At 44.9% G+C, this 19,273-nt stretch overlaps 1 protein-coding gene across 1 annotated transcript in view; it reads right to left on the bottom strand.

Moving 5' to 3' along the window:
* Positions 1-1,376: 1,376 nt before the first annotated feature.
* Positions 1,377-19,273, bottom strand: part of CAMKMT (calmodulin-lysine N-methyltransferase) — a 785,377-nt gene continuing 767,480 nt past the window's right edge. The window contains 1 exon segment of the mRNA XM_029593342.1: positions 1,377-1,678. Within this exon segment, the coding sequence (XP_029449202.1) occupies positions 1,601-1,678 (78 nt within the window). The 3' untranslated portion in view covers positions 1,377-1,600.

The following is a 19,273-nucleotide window of genomic DNA, read 5'->3' as shown; positions in this document are numbered from 1 at the left end:
GCATGGACGCGCCAATGCGCGCTTGTTATAAAATCCACTACCCGCACGCACGTGTGTGCCAGATTTTATAGCAGCCAGCACATGTGCACATGAATGCCGACTCGTGCGCCTAAGGGGGGAAAAATTTTATAAGAAGCACAGTCCAATAAAGGAGCAGACTGGGAGGGAACTTTCTAAACTGCCTAGCTAACCTGCCTCCCTTTCCCCTATCTACCCCGATCCCTAAAACCCTGCTAACCAGACTAGTTTCTTTTGTTTCAATACCTGCCTACTCTTTGGAACAGTAGCAAATTGCACAGGCCAGTTTGGCTGCTGGAGCACGCTGGTCCCGGCCCGCCCACGCCCCGCCCATGTCCAGACCCCAGTCCACCCCTTTTTTTTCAAAGCCAGTTCTTCCGCACATACCGGGAGATACGCGCCTGGCCGCGGGCCTTTGAAAATCCCCGCAGTGCACGCATGGTCCAGCCACTTTTATTTATTTATTTAGAATTCTTATATACCGACATTCTTGTAAAATTAACAAATCATATCGGTTTACAATATAGCAGAACAATCGCAGCTTATGCATATCTCCTGGTTTTCGCATCCACTGGCTTTTAAAAATCGGGCCTTTCATATTTAAGTCATTTCAAAAGCGCACCTGTTATTACATTTATCTACACAGTGCTTAAGTGCACTTGTCTGATGGACTGTTTCTAAATCCTCGTTCATATTCAGAACCTAGGCATAAAATGTTAGACTGCTGCAAGGCCTGTTGTCTTGTCAGTCCTAGGTAACAACTGGGAAACACTTACTATTTTTAAATCATATTTTAAGACCTTTAATTGCTTGACAACATTTCCAGCAAATAAGTCCAAGTTTAGAATTTCTCGGGCGAGAGAACAGTATCCGCCAAAAGCAAGATCTAGTTAGATTTTGAATCTGATAGGGAGGTTCACTTCTCATTCCTAGGCAGAGTCTAAATGCACTCTTCTTGTACCAAAACAGATAATAAGCACTCCGCACACTCCCCCTTCTTGACATGACACACTGAGACTAATCGCACATAATTGAAGAGGAGGAGCAAAGGGGCCGGACAAGCTATTGTGTCAAAGGACAAATGGTCAGTTCATGAGGCTCTCGTCTGAGGCAGTAATTCTTTATTCTGCTGTAGGAAGAAAACATCCTGTTCCAACATTTGTAATAATTAAGGTGCCACAATCTTTGGTTAGCCTAGGAAATGTACGAAAATGCATATTGCCTAGAATGGTGACCTTCAGAGCAAACAACAACCTGCATGGTGTTTAAAATGACAAGGAAGTTATTCTTTTTCCTCAAAACCAAAATGAGGGACATGCTAATCTTTTGCAACTGACCATAAAGAACTACGAGACAGGAACAGTAAAACTAACCTTTAATGTTTGGAAGAGTAGATAAACAAATTGCAGCAAACGAAAATAAAGCTTCCAATGTAGAAATCTTAACAAAAAGAAAACAAAAACAAACCAAGTCTTGGAAAATTTTAGTGTATTCTCAGCTCAGTGAGCAAAGTCTAACCACATTAAACATAAAGAAAAGAACAAATATCCTGTGACCATTGAATTAAAAAAAAGGTATTATTCTAGCCATGCTTTGTTAAAGTAAGAAGAATTGGATAATGGAGATTTTCATCATATATTTCCTTCTCTTCAGTTTTCAGCTGTAAATTAAAAACAAAATGAAAGGTTAAATGGACTAGCATTAATTAACTTTAAGTACTGACAAAGGAAGCCTTGCTACAGTTAAATATTGCTCTTGGTGTGAATTATAGCACAAAACTGAGTTGTATGAAAAAGCAGAAACCTTAAATGACAAGTAGAATCTCAGTTAAGATCAGTATACATGGAAATATTTAATATTGTACTTTAATTTCTGGTGTTTTCTCTTCCAGTTCTAAAGTAAAAAATAATGTATGTCACATGTTAATAAATCAAAAATCCAATTAACCCAAAAATCCAATTATGAATTATCTGCTTTAAAAAAAAAATAGTTGGCGGATTTGGCATCTTTTGATATCTTTTACTAGACCAACAAAAGGTCCATTTTGGGGGTCTCACAAATCCCTTCTTTATAATGAGTGCACTCTTAAAGGCTAAACTATTTTACAAAATTATGTTAGACGTTAGTAAAAATCCAAATTATCTGAAAGGCTAAATGCTGCTGCATTTTCTAATGCTGCTTATTAAGTCCCATTAAGTAAGGCACTTTTATTCAATTTTGTGAGTATAGGAAAATCCTTATTGGCACTGTGGTTCCTGTTTATTGGTGACAAGTATTTCAGTTTCTCACTTCTTAAGACAGAAAACCCCTTGTTCTTTTATATTCTTTAACTGTGAAATGATTGCACTGGATATTATCTGAGAGACATTAACACCCTTTTTCTTCCCTTGCATGGGAACAAGAGGCAGGTCTAAACTTTAAATTCTACTCCACTTTACAAAGTAGTGCTTGCTGTATAATTGCTATAGAAACTGCAGTATGTTCCCTAAGATCTTTAACTTTAAAACAGACGGTTCAAATGGGATTACCTACCCAATTCTTTCTTCTCCATTTCTGAAGCTTTATGACCCAACACATTAGCTATTTTTAGAATATCACTATCTCATTGAATTAATATCACTATTTCACTGAATTCAAAAACACCTTATTATAAAGTTGCATTTTCACTTATTGGTTTTAGTGTAGGCAGGAATGTACAAAAGAAGTCAACACAGCAGTAGATTAATACAAACCATACAGACATAGTGGATAAAAACAAAACAAAACACTGTTCTGCAAAAAGCTTACAGAAAAGTTTTATAATAAATACAGTGAAATTCCTAAGCAAAACTACATACCTAGGATCCCCCTGAAGTCTGTTTTACATCAGACATGGACATGGCACTGATGCTCTTCTGAGGGAACGGTAAGCAATTTTCCATGTCTGCTTTGGACATGTGTACATTTTGAGGAGAAAGAAAGCAGGTGAAAGGTAAACAGGTGGAAGGCAGGAGAATAATATTTTCAGGTCATTCTGCCATCCATTCTGTCACGTCACCAGGTTTTACTGCCCCATTTACTGGTCTTTTTCAATGTCTCTAAAGGTCAAAAATATATCTTGTGCATTGTACATACGGTAGGAAGCAGCATGCCTCCTAGTTTAACCTAGATTCAGTCTCCTAACCTCTGAGAGCCAGCATACAGAATCCATTACACTCTGAGTCCAGAGTAGGTAAATTGTTCTAAAATGCACAGACGTTTAAAAACAACTCCAAGAAAATACTGTAACCTGCCCCAATCATGATTGAATCAGGAATATAATATTAGTATAAAGGTCAACACTCTCCACAGAAAGGGGAAACTAAGAAGGAAACGAGGGGGGAGGAGGGCAGGAGCAAAGAAGGAAAAGAAAAAACCCAACCCCATACCATAACCCCCAACCTTCTGCAAAACAGCTGGAAAATACCATTCTGAGCCAGAGAGCAATTTGGTTTAGGAAGGTTCTTGCCAGATTAAAATATTCTAATTGTATGATTCTGTGAAATGAGCAAGCTCAGTTTAAAACAAGAACGTGGAGCAAGCTGTAAAGAAAACAATTTTCCAATTTTATAAGCAAAATAGGGTTCATGAGGAGGGAAAGAAATTATATAGCTGCTATTAGTTGCATTGTGCTTTACTTCATAATTGGATGTAACACGCTCGAGACCTACAGGATGAATAGCAGCCGCAGGAGTGGAATTCATACTGTTTACGCTTTATAGTACCCCCAATTATCAACAGCTCACCGTACAGATTATAAACATCAGGCACCTGTAATGTGGCATTTGGAAAAGGTACACAGAGGTGCACTGCGACCATTCTTTTGACATAATGTCCACAGTTCATATCATAGCCTTTCAAAGTTTAGTTTCAATAAACAGCACAATGCAGTCTACAACAGATTGCGTGCAATTTTTATTTATTTATTTATTTATTTTTAACATCACAAAAACTGTATTTGCAAATGATACAGAACAATGCATTTTTTCCTTGGGAACATAAAAGGAAAAAAAAAAGACAAATATCTGTAGCAAAAGTACTTACTTTTTACATTTTAAGTAATTATAGCTATGTATTGAACAGTATGGATTTAGGTAAAAATGATTTAATCCTTTGCTAGCACGATTCAGAAAATATTGGGTTTATTATTATTATTTTTTTTTGTTAGAATAAAAATACCATACCTTACAATATAGATATTGCTTGGCTCCTGGACAAAGTTGATGCATGATGTGGGTACATTTAAACAAAAGCACTGGCATAAAGTGTAGAATGGCACAGTTTTGATTACAGGCTTGGTTTTTAAAGGAAATAAAATTTCACAGCTAACAATGAGAGGTGAAAAGTTTAAGAGGCAAAGCTTCTCCTCCTGATCACTGACTGTTAATCAGCTTCATGGGTGGTTGCCTAAATCTGTGGAATTTTTTTTTTTTTTTTACTTGCTCTACTGCCAAGATTGTAACTAATTTTTTCCCCTGTTGTAGGAGGAAGGGTGAACAACTCCCCATAGAAGGCAGCTGTGTATGAATGACTTGAGGCGTTAATGCAGAGGGCAAAATTAAAATTCATGAATCTCTTCACAACCATTTGTGTAACAAGATTAAGACGGAACGGCAGAAAATAGCTGCATTATCAGGCGTCTTACAGTTCTCCAGCTGGTTACGCTCTATTCCAAAACAGTAGGGATAAGAGGATAACATGAAGCCTGAAGGAAAATGCCTCTCCTTCTTCTGGGAGCAAAATCATCCCCGGGCAAGATGAGGTTTGGAAGAAGACACGCTGCCTAGGAAGAAGAAAAAAAACCCAATCTTGCTAAAAAGGCAGAAAATAGGAAGCTGTAGTTATCAGCCTGAATGTGAAACACTAACAAAAGCTTTCAATGAGCCAGTGAACACTAGTGATACAATTTACTGCCCAGTGCTCTGCAAAAAAAAAACAAAAAACCACTAGGTTGCTGTTTTGCACAAGAGAGGGAGAGAGAGCAAGAGATTGAGAGAGAGTGTTTTTTTGATTGTGATGAAGAATTGCTAACTGGTTCCATCGTTCTGGGATCTCCAGTGCCCTCAGGATTCTGTGGCATTTTGAGGGTCATTTATCCAGCAGTAGAATTTCTAACTGAGTCCTGCCCAAAAGCCGTTGTAGAATTAGCGGTTTTCTATTTTTACGGTAATTTATTTTCACTACCGAGGCTGGGAATCGGTTGTCAGTGAACATTTTGATATGAGAAAGGCAAACAGAGGTGATAAGCAGCTGAGGGTAAATTTTGAAAAAAATGCTCCATGCTTCACTTAGACACTTATGTTTTTGACTGAAAATGTTCACAAATTTAGGCCTGCAATTAATTTGCCTAGACGTAGATACCTACTGCTCAAAATCAACAGTAGACGACTAAGTTTTTTTCCTCATTTAACTCCACCCCCCACAGTCTAGGGAAAATATGGACCAAAATTTAGGAATTTAGTTGTAATCAATTTTCACAAGGGCTATTTTAGTCATCTAACTCCCTGAGTTAGATGCCTAAACACTTTGAAAATTGATCCCTTGCTAAAATAAAAGCACAAGTTTGCTCGTTTACCACTCGTGCAATCAATTCTGTTAAAGGTGGTAATTTATTACTAAAAATAAGTGAGTTGATAATTTTGGTTGTCTTGAACCTGGTTACAGAGGATTGCTCATTGCATTTTATATTGTATATTTCATTTAATATGATGGTTTTGATTTATTATAATTTATGTATGTGTTGCGCCGGAGGTGGACCCTTGGGCCGAGGTGGGGTTGACGCTACCCGTAGGAAGGATCCTAGGGGTCCCCACTGTCGGTAGGCAGAGAGGGCTGATGGACAGAGGCCGGCTGGTGCTTCACCAATACCAGCCCTTGTTCCCCACAGGTTGAGCCCTTGGGTGCCGGGGCCGGCTGGACTTAGGTGGCCTCCATCTGTGGTCATCGATGGGTGGATCGAGGTCAGCCCAGAGGCAGCAACTAGGGTAGATAACAGTCTGTACCTGACTGAGGTGGAATCCAGGAGACCCAGGTGCCATTAGGAACACAGTCTGACAGAGGGCGCCCAAGCAAGAGCAGGCTGGAGCCTGAATGAACCACTGAAGAGGCTGAAGAGGTGTCCTTAGGCAAGCTGTTCAGGGCTGGCAGCAGGCTGGAAGCAGTGGCAAGCAAGGCTGAGGTCTGGACGAGGAGAGAGTCAAGGATGGTCAGACGAAGCAGAAGTCCATGGCTGAAGAGAAACAACGGCGTAGTCAGGTAATGCAGAGATCCAGGCTAAAGAGAGGCAATGGGGTAGTCAGGCAATGCAGAAGTCCGGGGCTGGAGAGAGGCAACGGAGTAGTCAGGTGATGCAGAGGTCTGGGCTGGAGAGAGGCAACGGAGTAGTCAGGCAATGCAGAGGTCAAACCAGGTTAGCAATCCGAAGGAGAGACAAAGGAACAGGAACTCAGGAACAAGGAAACAGGAACAAGACAATCAGGATCAGGAACCAGGAACAGTAGAAGCAACGAGCACTCAACTAGCGAGTGGACCTGTTGCAAAGGCAATCTCAGGTAGCAGGGCCCGGCCTTATATACCAGAGCTCCGCTGATGTCATCATCCGTGGCCTGTTGCTAGGTTCCCGCCGCGGGCTCTACTTAAGGTCTGGTTGTGCTCGGCGCTGGTCGGAACGGCGTCTCTCCGCAGGCCACTCGGAGAGGCTTGGTGTTAGGGAGTTAGCAATCTGTTAGGAGTTAGCAGTCTGCTAGGGAGAGTTGTGGGTGGATCCTTGGACCAGTGGCAGATGACCACGCCCCCGGGGGAAGATCCCGAGAGGGACCACCGGTCAGGCTCAGAGTTAGGAGACAGACACACACTAGTTCTTTTATTAGACAGTATACTGAACCACCAGAGGTGGCAGTAGTGAGCTGGAATGCCCAGCTGGGCTGTAGTCCCTCAGATACTGGAACAGCGATCCCTGGAGGCTGAGCTGTAGAGAAACTGAAATATAGTGAGTAGGCAGGGTATGCAGAGTTCATGTACTGAACCTGATGGTAACTCTCACACAATGTCTCATAGAAGCCCAGGAGCTAGAATGTATAGGCCCTCGAGGAGCGAGTACCTGGTTCCAGGGAAAGCTCTGAGAGAGCGATGGTAACTCACTGATGTAGTTGGCAGTGATGACTTCCAGGTAGAAGAGAATACGGAGCAAGTCTGGGAACGAGGGCCCTCGAGGAGCGAGTACCAGTTCCAGACTGTCATCTGAAAAACAAAGGAGAGAGCAAGGCCCCCAAGGAGCGGGTACCCCTGGTAAGTCCAAGGAGGCAGAGTAGCTTAGGTAGAGTAACCCAACCCTTGCTAACTCAATCTGTTAGCAAATTCTAAGACCTTATATATCCGTTGCAGGTGACGTCATCTCAGGGGGACACCCCTGAGGTTTGCACCATTGCCGGTACTTGAGTCGGGGCTGCGCCACGCGTGAGCCCCTAGGCCTCCAGGAAACATGGCAGGTTGCAGTGTCTAGCCGGTCTGGGACGCCAGAGGACTTCGGCAGAAGGACGCCGTGGCAGCCAATCTTCCCGCGGATGAAGAGGGAGGTGCCAAAGAGGTAAGGAGGGCGGAGAGAGGGTGTCGGGAACCGACGGACACAACACCTGGTGCGGAGCACCGGGAGCAGAAGCAGAGCCAGAGGCACCAGAGGCGACCCAAGGACGGAGCCGGCTGCCCACAACCGCCCAGAGACGAGGGACCAGGCACTGGATTACTCTCAAAGAGTTGAGGGGTCGAGCCGCGGGTCTGCTGCAGCCAGCACACATAAAATACCCCCCTTCTATGCCCCCCCTTGGAGGTCTGGGTTTGCCCAGATGGGCACGATGAAACTGGAGGAGTTTCTTATCCAGAATGTTACAGGTTGGCTTCCACGTGTTTTCTTCAGGGCCATAACCCTCCCAGGAAAGGAGGTATTCCCACAGGCGGCCCCTACAGCGGATGTTAGGACTTCGTGGACCTTATAAGTGGTGTCGGTCTCCGCAACCAGCAGAGGAGGTGCAGGAGCCTTTCATGAAGGCCAGGATAGGACCACAGGTTTTAAGAGGGATACATGAAACGTATTGTGGATTCCCAAAATAGGTGGCAGACAGAGTTGGTAAGTTACTGGTCTGACACGACGAATGATTGGAAAAGGTCCAATATACCTTGGTGCAAACCTCTGGGAAGGTATCTTGAGTCAAAAATAACAGGTGCTTAACCAGACTTTCTGGCCAGGAAGGAACTCGGGAGCCGAGTGTCAATGGATGTCAACAGATCTCTTGGCCCGGGAAGCAGCTTGGCGTAAGCGAAGGTTTGTCTGATTCCAAAGTGCCTTGAGGGCATTGGCAGTGGCTTGCGCAGCAGGAGAATGCACTGACAAGGGTATGTGTAGCGGAGGTCATGGTTGTTTCCCATAGACATGGAAAAGGGTGACGTACCTGTGGCAGTGGCAATATGGGAGTTGTGGGAGAACTCCGCCAAAGGAAGAAGCTCCGATCAATTTTACAAAGAGCGCGCCAATATCTGGCGATGAATTGTGTGCCTCTGTCAGAAACAATATCATTGGGTAAGCCGTGTAGTCGGAAGATGTGTTGAAAGAACAGGCGTGCCAATTCGGGTGCAGATGATAGGCCCAGTAGTAGAATGAAATGGGCCATTTTGGAGAATCTGTCAATTGTAACCCATATGACCGTGTGGCCTTTAGATGGTGGCAAATCCACGATGAAAACCGTAGAAAGATGTTTCCACGGTTCTTTGGGAGCTGGAAGTGGCTGAAGTAAACCCCAAGGTCGCCCGACCGGGGGTTTCTGTTGAGCGCAGGTACTTTCAGGAATCGACGTATGCTTTAGCGTCAGAGACCATAGTGGGCCACCAGAAGAAATGCTGAAGCAGCGCTAAGGTTCGCGCTCTTCCTGGGTGACCAGCAAACTTAGAGTCATGAGCCCACCGGAGGACTCTTTCACGGAGTCGACGGGGCACCACAGTTTTCCCAGTAGGAACAGGATGAGTAGCTGAGAGACAAATGCAAGCTGGGTCAATAATATAACCAGGTTCATCAGGCTTGTCTTCAGGTTCAAATGAATGTGAAAGGGCATCTGACCGGAGATTTTTCTCTGCCGGGGGGTAGCAAAGTTCGAAGTTAAACCTGGAAAAGAACAGAGCCCATTGGGCTTGACAGACATTGAGACGTTGGGCTTGGCTCAGGTGTTCCAGATTTTTATGATCTGTGAACACTTTAAATTTATGTTGAGCGCCCTCTAGCCATGGGTGCCAATCCTCCAAAGCCAGCTTGATGGCGAGTAACTCACGGTCTCCAATGCAGTAATTTTGTTCTGCAGCAGAGAATTTGCATGAGTAGAAGGAGCACGGGACCACAGATCCAGAAGCAGAGCGTTGCTTCAGGACCGCCCCCGCTCCGATTGCGGAGGCATCGACCTCAACCAGGAAAGGGCGAGTAAGGTCTGGATGATGGAGACAGGATCCTGTTAAGAAAGCCTCTTTGAGGCGATGAAAAGGTGTAAATAGCCTCGGGGTCCCAGTTTCGGGTGTCTTGACTCTTATGGGTTAAGGCTGTAAGAGGAACTACCAACATAGAGTAGTGTGGTATAAAGTGGCGGTAGTAATTCCTGAATCCTTGAAAACGTTGACGTGCCTTCAGCCCATGGGTTGTGGCCAGTCTTGGATTCCTTTAAGTTTCTCAGGATCCATAGCGAACCCTTGTTGGGAAATTATGTACCCCAGAAAGGGCAAGCTGGTTTTTTCAAACAGGCACTTGTCCAATTTCGCGTACAGATGGTTTTCTCAAAGACGTTGAAGTACGGTACGAATATCTGTATGGTGCGAGGCCAGGTCCTTAGAGTAGACAAGAATGTCATTCAGGTACGCCACAACCTTGATGTACAAGAGATCTCTGAAGATTTCATTAATCATTCGTTGGAATACTACGGGGGCGTTACAAAGGCCGAAGGACAACACTAAATATTCGTAATGTCCATCTCTGGTGATGAAAGCAGTCCAGATTTCATCAGGGCAAATATGCACCAAGTTATGGGCTCTGCATAAGTCCAACTTGGTGAAGATAGAAGCTCCGTGTAGCCGATCAAACAATTCAGATATCAAGGGTAGAGGGTATTTGTCCTTGAGAGTGATCACATTCAGACCATGGTAATCGATACACGGTCTTAAAGATCCGTCCTTTTTTGTGATGAAAAAGAACCCTGCGCCAGCAGGGGAGGTAGAGGGGCGAATGAACCCCTTCGCAAGATTCTCCCCAGATGTATTCCGAAATGGCCTTGGTCTCAGGAAGAGATAGAGGATAGGTACACCCTTGGAGAGGCGTGGTCCCAGGTAGAAGATCGATGGGACAATCAAATCTCCGAAGAGGGTGGGTAGGAGGTCCGCCTTCTGCTTTGAGAACACGTCTTTGAAGTCTGCGTAGGAGGCAGGTATGCCTAGGAAATGGTTGCCAGAGGGAACCACTGGTGGGGGCGATACTTTACGTAGACTGGTCTGGTGACAGGCGGAGCCCCATTCTGTCAACTGAAGAGACCCCCAATTGAATTGGGAGGGAGTGACGTTGGAGCCAAGGTAGTCCCAGAACTACCAGGTGGATGGATTTCTCTAGGACCAAAAGTTCAATTTCTTCAGCATGGAGAGCACCAGTAAGAAGTCGAACTGGCTCTGTAGATAAGGAGATAAAACTGGGTAATTGTTCTCCATAGATTGAGGCAATGCACAGAGAAGTCTCAAGAGGATGGGTATTGATACCCATGAGTTGAACTAGGTCTTTAAGGATAAAATGACCACCTGCTCCAGAATCTACCAGAGCAAGGACAGGAAACGATCGAGAGTCCCAGACTATGGTAACAGGCACAGATAGTTGAGGGGCCGGGGACATAGTGCCCAGGTTCAGGACTCCAACTGAAGTTAGGCTGGGAAGTTTCCCGGATGGACTGGGCAAGTCTATAGGTGATGGCCGGGTGCTCCACAGTACAAACACAGACTTGCTTGTCTCCGTCGGAGGTGCTCTTTCAGGGACAGGCGTCCCACGTCCCAACTGCATGGGTTCATCAGTTTCAGCCACAGCAGAATTCCTACCAGTAGTAGGTTTGGTAGCAGGCAGCATGTGAGAACAGACCCGAGAGGGTTTCATGGGCATCTGATTTTCCCGGTGATGCTCTTGAAGACGATGGTCAATTCGGCCAGTTAGATCGATAAGATCCTCGAGAGATGAAGGGAGCTCTCATGCTGCCAATTCATCCTTTAGTTGCGGGGAGAGCCCATCCAGGTAGATAGCTCTCAGGCAGTCTGAAATTCAATGGTGTAGTTGAAAAAGCTTCTTTGGCCTTGTCGAAGATGTAATAAACTAGTACTTGCCACAGCATGCCGCCCAGGGTCATCAAAGGTTAACCAGAACACGGCCAAGAACTGAGACAGTTCCCGTAGGAGTGAGTCCGATTGCTCCCACAAGGGAGAAGCCCACACTAGCATCTCCCTTTCTAGGCGAGACAAGATGAAGATGACCTTGGGTAATTCATCTTGAAAGATGGAGGATTGAAAAGCAAACTGCATATAGCACTGGTTAATAAACCTACACAGTTTGGAGTCATCGTTGAAATGAGGCAGGCTGGCAGGGCCAGTAGGGCTCAGGAGGAGGGAGTAGACAGCTGTGGCAGAGAGGAAGCCATCGCTGGAACTGAGGTGCTGGACATGGCATCTAACCATGTATGTAGATGCTCAAGGGAAGAGGCCAGAGCCTCGAGAAACTGTGCTGTTCTTGTCTTTTAGGGCCAGGACAGGAATAGCCTGGAGGGTACGTGGCTCTGCCGAGTCCATGTCCTTTGCAATCTGTTGCGCCGGAGGTGGACCCTTGGGCCAAGGTGGGGTTGACGCTACCCGTAGGAAGGATCCTACGGATCCCCACCATCAGTAGGCAGAGAGGGCTGATGGACGGAGGCCGGCTGATGCTTCATCAGTACCAGCCCTCATTCCCCGCAGGTTGAGCGGGGGCTGGCTGGACTTAGGTGGCCTCTGTCTGTGGTCGTCAATGGGTGGATTGAAGTCAGCCCAGAGGCAGCAACTAGGGTAGATAACAGTCTGTACCGGACGAGGCGGAGTCCAGGAGACCCGGGTGCCAATAGGAACACAGTCTGACAGAGGGCACTCGAGCAAGAGCAGGCTGGAGCCTGAATGAATCACGTCCAGGACAAAGGCTGAGAAGCATCTTAGGCAAGCTGAGTTCAGAGCTGGCGGCAGGCTGGAAGCAGTGGCAAGCAAGGCTGAGGTCTGGATGAGGAGAGCGTCAAGGATATTCAGACGAAGCAGAAGTCCAGGGCTGAAGAGAAGCAATGGCGTAGTCAGGCAATGCAGAGGTCCAGGGTTGGAGAGAGGCAACGGAGAGTAAGGCAATGCCGTGGTCCGGGGCTGAGAGAGGCAAACGGAGTAGTCAGGCAATGCAGAGGTCAAACCAGGTTAGCAATCCGAAGGAGAGATGAAGGAACAGGACTCAGGACAAGGAAACAGGAAACAGGAACAAGACAATCAGGATCAGGAACCAGGAACAGTAGAAGCAACGAGCACTCAACTAGTGAGGGGCCCTATTACAAAGGCAATTTGAGGCAGTGGGGCCTGGCCTTATATACCAGAGCTCCGCTGATGTCATCATCCTGGGCCTGTTGCTAGGTTCCCCCCACGGGCTCTACTTAAGGTCTGGTTGCGCGCATTACTAGGGAGGGGCACGGTGCTGGTCAGAATGGCGTCTCTCCACGGGTGATGCGGTGCGCCGGGAGCAGTAGCAGAGCCGGAGGCACCAGGGGCGACCCGAGGACAGAGTCGATGGCCCACAGCCGCCAGAGATCAGGGACCAGGCACTGGATTACTCTGAAAGAGATGAGGGGGCCGAGCCGTGGGTGTGCTGCGGCCGGCGCGTGTAACTGTAATTACCCCACTTTGATATCATAATGGAGAGTGATATGTCATATTAATAAATCAAATCAAAGTTTGATTCTGCACCTTCTACAACAGTGTTTCCCAACTCTTTTCTGGAGGTTCACCTAACCAGTCAGGTTTTTCAGGATATCCATAATGAATATGTATAAGATAGATTTGCATACCTTGAGTGTCAATGTATGCAAACCTCTCCCATGCATATTCATTGTGGCAATTCTGAAAACCTGATTGGTGGATGTGCCTCCAGGAGAGGGTTGGGAAACACAATTCTACAAATTCAGATCTGTAATAAATGGGGGGAGAGGCCTTACTAACTCAACAAAGAAGGGACTAACAGGACAAGGAGAACAAATTCAGAATTGAAATTGAATGGGATCCTGGACAAATAGCAACGGAAGATCACTGCTTGCTTTTACATGGTTTTTATGTCCTTAGCTACCAGTTAAGTGCCCTTTTAAGAACAAAATGGCTCTTGCAGTTTCTCTTCTTTAACTACTTCTCACTGCAAATTTCAGTTCTGTAGCAAGTAAAAGGTACTACAGCTTTAATGAATGCTCATAATATATACAATGCATTTAACTGACTCCTAGCCTAGACTAATTTTGTAAAAAAAAAAAAAATCCTTTAAATTCTTTCTCCCCCGTCTTACGCTTTCTTTCCTTTTTTCACTTTATTTCCTGCAATTGTTTCTATCATTTGGTCATTTTCTTCAATCCTAGGAGAGGGTCACCAACTGGATCCATGTTTTTCAGGACAGGTTGATCCAGACTTGGCTTTACCCCATTGCAAGTAGAGACTTCATCTGACTTTCCCTTATAGTATTCCCTAAAAAAAAGTATGATTACAAGTGCTTGCATGCAGGGAAAAACCAGGACTAATTATCCTGACCTGAAAACCTGGAGCTAGTTGGCAAAGCTAGCTCCAGGACTCATAGACTTATTAATATAACGTTGTGACACCTTCGTTCCATAGCACCTTAGAGAAAAATTATAATAACGTCTGTGGTAAAGTGCATTGAATTCCTGTGGCTCAGAGGTTATTACAGGAAAAATTTAGCACGTACTTTGAGCTGAAAATTAGAGGTAACTTAGTTTCCTTTCTTATTCTGAATGGACAAGTCTAGATGAGCCTGTCAAATTAAAGAGATGGGTGTCTGTGTACCACGGAGATCCTTAGAAGCTCTGAAATTTTAGATGCTCTGAAATAACAATCTAAGACCTAGATTCATCATTTTGCTATAAATTTCGCATGAATACTGCCCATGATAAAAAAAAAAGGGGCTGCTCCTGGAGAGAAGGAGAGAGAGAGAGAGAGAGAGAGAGAAAGACTCTTTATAAGGCTCTCATATTAGTCAAATATGTATACCACTGTAGGAGGGTCAATAAATAACTCTGGTGAGGTTTTGGTGGTGGTCTAGGCTTTGGGGGGGTGGGGGCAGTTTTACATGCACGGTCAGAGGTACAAACAACACAGTACACATCATTGAAGATTTGATGTGATTTGCAGTGAGGAAAGGTAGGGCAAGAGTATATTGTACAAATCTCATCTTTGTGTACTTTCCTCACTCCAAATCACATCAAATCTTCAATGATGTGTACTGTGTTGTTTGTACCTCTGACCGTGCATGTAAAACTGCTCCCCAAAACCCTAGACCACCACCAAAACTTCACCTCAAGTTACTAGTTGACCCTCCTACAGTGGTATAAATAGTTGACTAGATTGTGTGCCACCCCAGAGGCTCTCTCTCTCTCTACCTACTCCACTCCACTCCACTCCCTGTCCCCTCTCCCTCTCTTCCCCCCTTGCCCGAAATGGAATTTGCGATTTTTATCGCAAATCCCATTTTGGGCATAGCACACAGCATAATGCCAGGAAATAAGGTGTAATTATTTCTGTCATTAAAACGTGCGATATGCTATCGCACACAACATTAAACACCCCTCATTTTCATAATCTCCATCCAAACTCCTCCCTTTTGACTCAAATTTAAAAATTTGCATATGCATCTCATGATGCGATAAATAATGCATGCGTTATTGCGTTAGGGCCCTAACGTGATTTGATGAATGATCCTGTAAATGATTTTATATGTTTATACCTAGAAATGTCCAGGTTTTTGCATCACATTGTCAAATAATTAACAGAAAATGATTATTTATTAATAGTCAAATCACTATGAAGACCAATTTTCACATGCACACTTAGAGGTTGAATTTTAAAGAGTTTAGGTGCCTAAATGGACCTCTTTCAAAAATTGATTGAGGTTGAGTACCTTACTTTAGGTACCTAAAGTTAGGTGTCTAAAACCTGGGCTGGCCCAGGGACGAGGTCAGGTCAGGGCAAACAATTTGGGTAGCTAGTTGATTTTCAATGCCAGCCACTAACTTGGGTGGCTAAAACTATGTGCTTCCAAAGCAGCTCTAATTTTGGCCACCCAGATCCCTCTTCCATTCCACTCATTTAAGAAATTAAAGACTGGGAGGAAGTGTCAGCATTCCCCCAGCATCCTCCCGCCTCTGACGGGCCACCAACCCCCTTCCACTCAACTTCTAAAGTCAAATGAAGAGGCCAACTGCTCACCCTAGCGAGCCCTATTCCTTCTGAATGTTTGGAAAAAGTGGTCTGGGGGCTCCGACAGCCTCTATTCCCATACCTTGGAAAACTCCCCAAGCCAGCCGAAGAAAGAGACTATCTTATCTTTCCTCCATGTTCAGGTTGTCAAAGGAAGGCAGGATGCCAAGCTGGGAGATGGTAAGATAGTATCCTTCTCCCGGCTGGCTTAGGGAAATTTTGGGGATGAGCACCTAAATCTAGGTAGTCAAAATCTGTGTGTCTTCCTTCTCCTTCCCTCTGCTCCAGCCTCCCTCTTATTCTCCTCTTTGCTTTTTTCCTTCCTTTCTAAATCTTTTGCTATGTACCCAAAATACCTTCCCTTCACCATTATTCCCTCCTCCCCTCTCCTCACCATCCCCTATACATTTTTCTCTGGCACTCCATTTCGTAATCTCTTTATGTCTGTTTTTCTCTTATCCACATCTCTGCTTCTTACACCCTTGACCTGCCTCTTTCCACTCCCTTATCCCCTGCTCCTCAGTTTCTCCTCCCCTCCCTCAAATTAAGCTCTCTTTCTTTCACCTATAACATTCCCAAAGCCTCACCTTCTTAACCATTCTCTACTTCCTGAACCCAGCTTCTCAGCCCTCTCACCCTCAACTTCTCTCTCAGCTTGGCCCTCTGTTTTTCACCCTCTGGCTTGTTCCTTTTTTTCCATGGCTTGGGCTGTGTTTCTTCCCTCTAACTCAAGCAGTCCCTGCTACTACCACCATCAACAAAAACCCTTCTTACTTCTCCCCTTTCTTTTGTGGAACTCTATTAGCACTGAGTTGAATAGCACTGGCAGCTCCACATTGTTCTTGTGGTGCTGACTGACTCGAGCTGGTACTGCAAGAACAAAATGTTGCAGTCATGAGTTTAGGGGAGTGGGGCAGCTATATTTTATTTTGGAGGGGGTAGAAGATAGCCCCAATACAGGCACTAGACCCAATGCAGTGATTATGGGGAATTTTCAGCCGCATAGCAAGTGCAGACTTTACATTGTATTTTCAAAGCATACTTATGTGCATGTTTGCTTTGAAATATTTAGGTAATTGGCCAAATAAATACACACATTCACCTCGCATTATGATACACCTCTTCTACAGAGAGTGTAACTTACTAGTGTACACTGATGGGCATACTTTTAAAAATAATGTGGGAAAAAATACTGCAGCTTAGCTTATCAAAAAATACAGCATTTACATTTTACATTTATTACATTTATTAACATTTGTGAATCGCCTAACACTTAAAAGGTCTAGGCGATGAACAAGAGTACAATCATAAAAAAGTGACAATACAACAATAAATTAAAAATTTAAATGAAAAAAAAACATAAATCATTAAGATGAATAAATCATAAAACATGATTATAATACAGGTAAAGCAAATATAAACAGACATAAATATTAAAATAAACAATATATAAAATATAGATGAGAAATTTAAAAATATGCCTGGTTAAAAGAAAGTCTTAACTTGCTTTCTGAAATTCCAGAGAGTGGGCCCAGAGATGGAAAGGCACACTCGCGAATCATGTGTATTCGTGTGACTTGGGTGATAGAATCTCGAGCAGAACACATTGTGAAAAGTGCAAGGCTCTAGTGGATTGATAAAATTTCAATATTGTGTTGGCCCAATGGCAAGTCTGGTCATTAAGCAATTTAAAAATTAATTTTCCAACATTATATTTCACTCTCTCATTAATTGGGAGCCAGTATAGTTTCGATTAAAGTGGAGGTGATATGGTCTCTATGCTTTAATCCTGATAAAAGTCATGCAGCGGAGTTCAATAGCAACTGCAATGGTCATACTGGAGTGAGAGAAATGCTTGTGTACAAACTGTTACAGTAATCGACATGGAGAAAATGGACGCTTGAAGAACTGTATGGAATCAGGCACGTGTAAAAGATTCCAGAGACCAGCAAGGACTTGAAGTCTGTAAAATCCATGAGAAAATGACTAGGGATGTGAATCATGTGCTCGATCGTCTTAACAATCGGGTTTGGCTGGAGGGAGAAAAAAATCTGATCGGTGGAGATGTGAATCGGAATCGGTTCCGATTCACATAGTTAATTTTTTTTTAGTGAGGCCCGACCCTTTAAAATTGACCCCTTACCTTCCCCCACCCTCCCGAATCCCCCCAAAACTTTTTACGAGTACCTGGTGGTCCAGTGGGGGCGCAGGGACCGATCTCCCGCTCTGGGGCCATTGGCGCCATTTTGGCTGCCACTCAAAAATGGCACCGATGGCCCGATAAAAAAAACAACCCACCCGACCCTTTAAAAATGACCCCTTAGCTTTCCCCACCCTCTCGATCCCCCCAAAACATTTTAAAATTACCTGGTGTTCCAGTGGTGGTCCCGGGAGCGATCTCCCGTTCTCAGGCCGTCGGCTGCCACTCATAAAGATGGCGCCGATGGCCCTTTGCCCTTACCATGTGACAGGGTATCCGTGCCATTTGCCGGCCCCTGTCACATGGTGGGAGCACTGGCTGGCCGGCGCTGAGCAGCCTCGGAGGGAACAGGCAGCGCATGCTGGGCTCGGCGCGCGCAGGTTGCACAAATGTGCACCCCCTTGCGTGTGCGTATCTTATAAAATCCAGCGTACTTTTGTTCACGTGTGGTGCGCGAACAAAAGTACGTGCGCGCGCTGGTTTTTGAAAATGTACCCCTTAGCTGGCACAAAACAGTGGATTCAAGAAATTTTGAGAAAAATGGCAGAGCAGATATAGGTCAGTAGGGTCCAGTTTATTTTTTTGAGCAGTGGGCAGACTACTATCCTTTTTAAGGTTGAAGGAATAACGCCTTCACTAAGGGCCTCATTTTCTAAAAGTATCGCAGGCCTGCGATACTTTAGAAGATGAGGGGCGGGGGGCCGAAACGGGGGGGGCGGGCCCGTGCTAGCCAGCAGCGATCGCACCGTCGCGGTGTGATCACTGCTGGTTTCGCACCCAATAGCGCCACCATAGGAGGTGTAGCTATTGGGAGCGAAATAGGCAGCGAAAAGGCACCTACCTTTTCACTGTCCACGGCGTCGGCGCAGAGTCGGCCCCGGTGACACCCCGACTCCTCCTCTTCTGGGCCGGACTCTGCCCCGACTCTGCCCCCATCCTGGTATCGCATATGATAAGGGACTTTTCGCGTGGCAAAAGGTCCCTTATCGCGTGGGAGCGGCTTGGGAAAATGAGGCCCTAAGTGACAAATTGATCAGTTTAGAGAAAATAGGAGATAGTGTGATTCTTATGACTTTGAAAAGAGAAGAAGAGTAGTGAGATAGAGGACACAAAGTGTCATTGGATTTGGCTATAAATTCCTCAACTACTGTGGAGGAAACAATGTCAAATCTTTCCCAAAAGGAAGAGATTTGGGGAGAACATATTGAAAAGTTCTGCAAAGTTGGCAAGTAATGTCATCAGAGCAGCTGCAGCACCTGTAAAGTTCTGGGAAAAGTTTTAGCAGTCTGTGTAGTCCAGAGTATTTTCCGTGTGCAGAACTTCATTGCATATTCAGTTCCATAGCAGCTACTTGATATTTGATTGAATGTCACCACCATCTATAGACAGGTGATTAGTTGGACTCCTGACATGACTTCATCTGAGTCAGTATGTACTGTATATCAATACTCTCATCTTTGGTAATGAGGGCATCAATGGTCATTGCTGAACAATACCTGCTTCATTTCTAGT

Source organism: Rhinatrema bivittatum, chromosome 3, assembly GCF_901001135.1.
Source record: "Rhinatrema bivittatum chromosome 3, aRhiBiv1.1, whole genome shotgun sequence".
NCBI lineage: Eukaryota > Metazoa > Chordata > Amphibia > Gymnophiona > Rhinatrematidae > Rhinatrema > Rhinatrema bivittatum.
The sequence above is the reverse complement of the archived record's forward strand: the minus strand, read 5'-3'. Positions and strand labels throughout refer to the sequence as shown.